This window comes from Etheostoma spectabile, chromosome 5 (genome assembly GCF_008692095.1).
Source record: "Etheostoma spectabile isolate EspeVRDwgs_2016 chromosome 5, UIUC_Espe_1.0, whole genome shotgun sequence".
In the NCBI taxonomy this organism is placed as follows: Eukaryota; Metazoa; Chordata; class Actinopteri; order Perciformes; family Percidae; genus Etheostoma; species Etheostoma spectabile.
In genome coordinates this window covers 18,499,998-18,503,338 of record NC_045737.1, presented here as the reverse complement: position 1 = coordinate 18,503,338, position 3,341 = coordinate 18,499,998, and the positions used below count along the sequence as shown (strand labels likewise).

The window sequence follows — 3,341 nt, the reverse complement described above, 5'->3', positions numbered from 1 at the left end:
GGAGACTGAAGGCAGAGGACATTCATTCTTACTCAAAACAGCATTTGAATGCGTGTGGAAGCACCAGACACACAAAATATGGGCACTTTAATAGACTGGTTAATAGAATGAATAATTATTCAATACCAGATCCTCATTGTTTTTTTCCAAAACAATTGTGTAGTTGTTCCCTGATGTGCACATATACCTGATAGCAAAACAAATAAACATAAATTAGAGGGTCTGTGTGTAGACAATCATTTTTGATGTTTTGATATTTAACTGGCCTTGAGTATGCAGTGAAAACAACATATATTGTGTTATTTCTGTCTTAACAGTGTTATACTATTCATGGTTTGGAGCTATCCAGAGTGACAGTGGTCAACTCTAGTCTGCACGTCGTCTACGACACCTTCGTCAGACCTAACAATGAGGCAATCGACTATAACACCAGGTAATTAGATGCTTGGCTGCGTGTTTCTTCCTTTTTTCCCAATACCTAAACATAATCTGTAAACCTACTATGAACCCTATTGCCCCTCTGGTAATTAACCAAAACTTATGTAGAGATGGCAAGAACCTGAAAATGCATACTAATGCGTTTGAGCTATATCTAAAATGAGAATTTAGAGATGCAAAAAAATAGATAGATGATAATAGATCGATAAAAAAAAAACTATATAAATATATATATATATATATATATATATCAGATATATATATATTATATATATTCTATATACATACACACACACACACAGAGTCTTGCTGAAAGTCACTGGAAATTTACATTACTATACCACAGATATAAATTCCACACATAACCAATACAGGGATAAATGAAGGAAATTGTACAACTACTGTGTTTATCAATTAATTTGAATCACCCAACTGCTCTATCAGTAGCCTTTGTGACGTTTTACTTGTCAAGGTTTTCAGGCATCAGTGAGGAAGATGTGAAGGGTAACTGCACCTCCCTCACAGAGGTGCAGAAGACCTTATTGAGCTTCATCAGCGCCGACACCATTCTGATTGGACATAGCCTGGAAACAGACCTCTGTGCCCTGAAGGTGACTACTTTTTTCTAAATTTATTTTTCTTCAACGTTATTGACCTTATTATTTGCATATATTTTCCAACAGCTAACCTGTGCTTTTAAACCAGCACAGGGTATTTCTATATGAAACTGAAACCAAGAAGAGCAAAGTCAGCCACATTCAACATGGCCATCTGCTAATTTTTCTGCAAAGAGCCTTTTTGATATTTCAGCAGTATCCCTGTGCATAGTTTATATTTTAATTTAAATGCAGTGTTTTGCATTTTTTTGTTTTAAAGCAAATTGTATAACTTTAACTTTTATTATTCCACAGGACCATCTTAGTGCCATGTTCTAGATGGGTGGTTAGTGTGATTTTATAATGTATATTATAGGGCTGCATGATTGAGGAAAATATGCGATAATGTTGTTTAATACATATAATAAACGATATAGTGATAACAATATTACTTGCGATAAATGAACGAATATTGGCGAATAACAAACATTTTCCAACATTCTTTTAGTGAACATTTTGAAAATTAAAGGCACCACTTAAAGTGACTTAACATGTAAAGTGCAGTTTTCGGATTATAAATATTGCAGCCCTAATGGATTATTGATAACCTGAATGTAAAAGGTAATAACTCAAATACCTCATGAGAAAGTACAAACTCTGAATTAACTGGGTAATCGCAGCTCTACAAACATTGCAACAAATCTTGGTCATAGAAGGTTGTATGTAAGGGGATTTGGGAAGTTAGACAACCTAAAAAGCAACACAAGAAATCTAGGTTTTAAAAATGGTAATATTTAATATGTCAAGGGAAGACTCTTATTAATCATGGTAACAAATGCCAGACACATAACTGCCTTGAATAAGAGGATGTGTGGCCAATGGTTGAACTGGTATATAATGGACATAAGGGGTTAACAAATGCTAGTTTGCATTCAACATCATATGACCCACTTTGGTCTGACACCTACTGGTGTGCCATGGCCTTTGATTGATCTTTGTTGTTTTTTTTGCCTGTATGATTGGGTAATTTTCACTTTTCCAAAGAGGCTACCCTAGTAAAGAGCTTCAGATATCTTCTCTTTACTGTAGTTGCTCCATGGGGTGGTAGTAGATACATCAGTGGTTTTCCCTCACCGTCTGGGCCTCCCTCACAAGCTGACCCTCAACAACCTTACTGCTGAATACCTCAGGAGGATCATCCAAGAGAGTGGTCAGTCATCACGGATATCTGCTGTCAAGTGTCTATTTTACTTTAATGTCTACAAAGTTAAAACTCCAATACACCTGAAACAAAATCTAAATTCAAATAAAGAAATGGATCATGATCAGACAACAAAATTTGGGTGTGAAGACTTACCAAAATGTCTGTAGTTGCAACAATGTGATTTATCTTTAGCCTATGAATGTCCCCCCCATGTGTACATTTATTTAAATACACCGTTCATGTTTTTCCCAGTTTGTGGCCATGACACTGCAGAAGACGCTGCTGCCTGCATGGAGCTTATGTTATGGAAGGTCAAAGAAGATGGAAAACTGAAAAAATGATGGAAATAAAACATAATAATCACCACGCTGTTCATACACAAAAAAATGAGATGGTTGTGCAAATTTGAATGTCACGTATTCTGATGAAGTTGGAGGGCTATTTTTTTATTTGATTAAATTACCTAATTTATGTTAAAACAGTATTTTCTCTATGCTAAATTTAGATTTACAGCCCATGTTTCCATGCCTGTATAAATATTTGTGAAAACCTGAAGGAGTGGGGTGTCATCAGTATTATCCAAGTAAAGGCACATAATGAAATCCCTTTGTGTGCGTGTTTTTATTACTTTTTTTTAACAACTATATCAGCCAATGAACAGTCAATGTCTAATTGGCATCAGGTGCTGTTATGCAAATTGGTGCACAGGTGATACAGAAAAAAATCAAGTATTCACACAGAATGAAAATAGATACAAATTGTCTACGTAGAGACTAACAATGTTTTAACTTCAGTTTTAAGGCTTGGCTGCCTGAACCTGAGTTCATGGTGACAAAACAAGTGAAACAAATAACACCTTGCATAAAGTACATTGTTTGGTGTTTCACATGAAGACACTTAGTTAAACATTTTATTCATTTGCTCAATTTAGTTGTTCAAAGTAGTGACCATTTTTGGACCCATGCCACCTGTCATAATCCAGGGCATTGTGGTTACATTATTTTGACAACAAGGTGGCACAACATTTCTGTTAATTTCTATTTCTATTCTGCCTTTCTCTTCGTCTTTCTCTTTCTGCCACAGCACATCCAGAAGCAGAATCT

At 35.4% G+C, this 3,341-nt stretch overlaps 2 protein-coding genes across 5 annotated transcripts in view; one reads left to right on the top strand and one right to left on the bottom strand.

Annotated features, from left to right (window-relative positions):
• zgc:152968 (RNA exonuclease 1 homolog) overlaps positions 1 to 2,845 on the top strand; it is an 11,164-nt gene extending 8,319 nt beyond the window's left edge. For 3 of the 4 annotated variants that reach the window (XM_032515485.1, XM_032515483.1, XM_032515482.1), the window contains exons 13-16: positions 318 to 433; positions 911 to 1,049; positions 2,124 to 2,244; positions 2,491 to 2,844. In XM_032515485.1, coding sequence (XP_032371376.1) covers positions 318 to 433; positions 911 to 1,049; positions 2,124 to 2,244; positions 2,491 to 2,579 — 465 coding nt within the window. In that variant the 3' untranslated portion in view covers positions 2,580 to 2,844. Of the gene's footprint in view, positions 1 to 317; positions 434 to 910; positions 1,050 to 2,123; positions 2,245 to 2,490 lie in introns of all 4 variants that reach the window. The other variant, XM_032515484.1, reaches the window with a different exon arrangement.
• A 315-nt stretch (positions 2,846 to 3,160) lies between these two features.
• LOC116689126 (UDP-glucuronosyltransferase 2A1) overlaps positions 3,161 to 3,341 on the bottom strand; it is a 44,553-nt gene continuing 44,372 nt past the window's right edge. The window contains 1 exon segment of the mRNA XM_032515517.1: positions 3,161 to 3,341. This exon segment is cut by the window's right edge and continues 185 nt beyond it. Within this exon segment, the coding sequence (XP_032371408.1) occupies positions 3,269 to 3,341 (73 nt within the window). The 3' untranslated portion in view covers positions 3,161 to 3,268.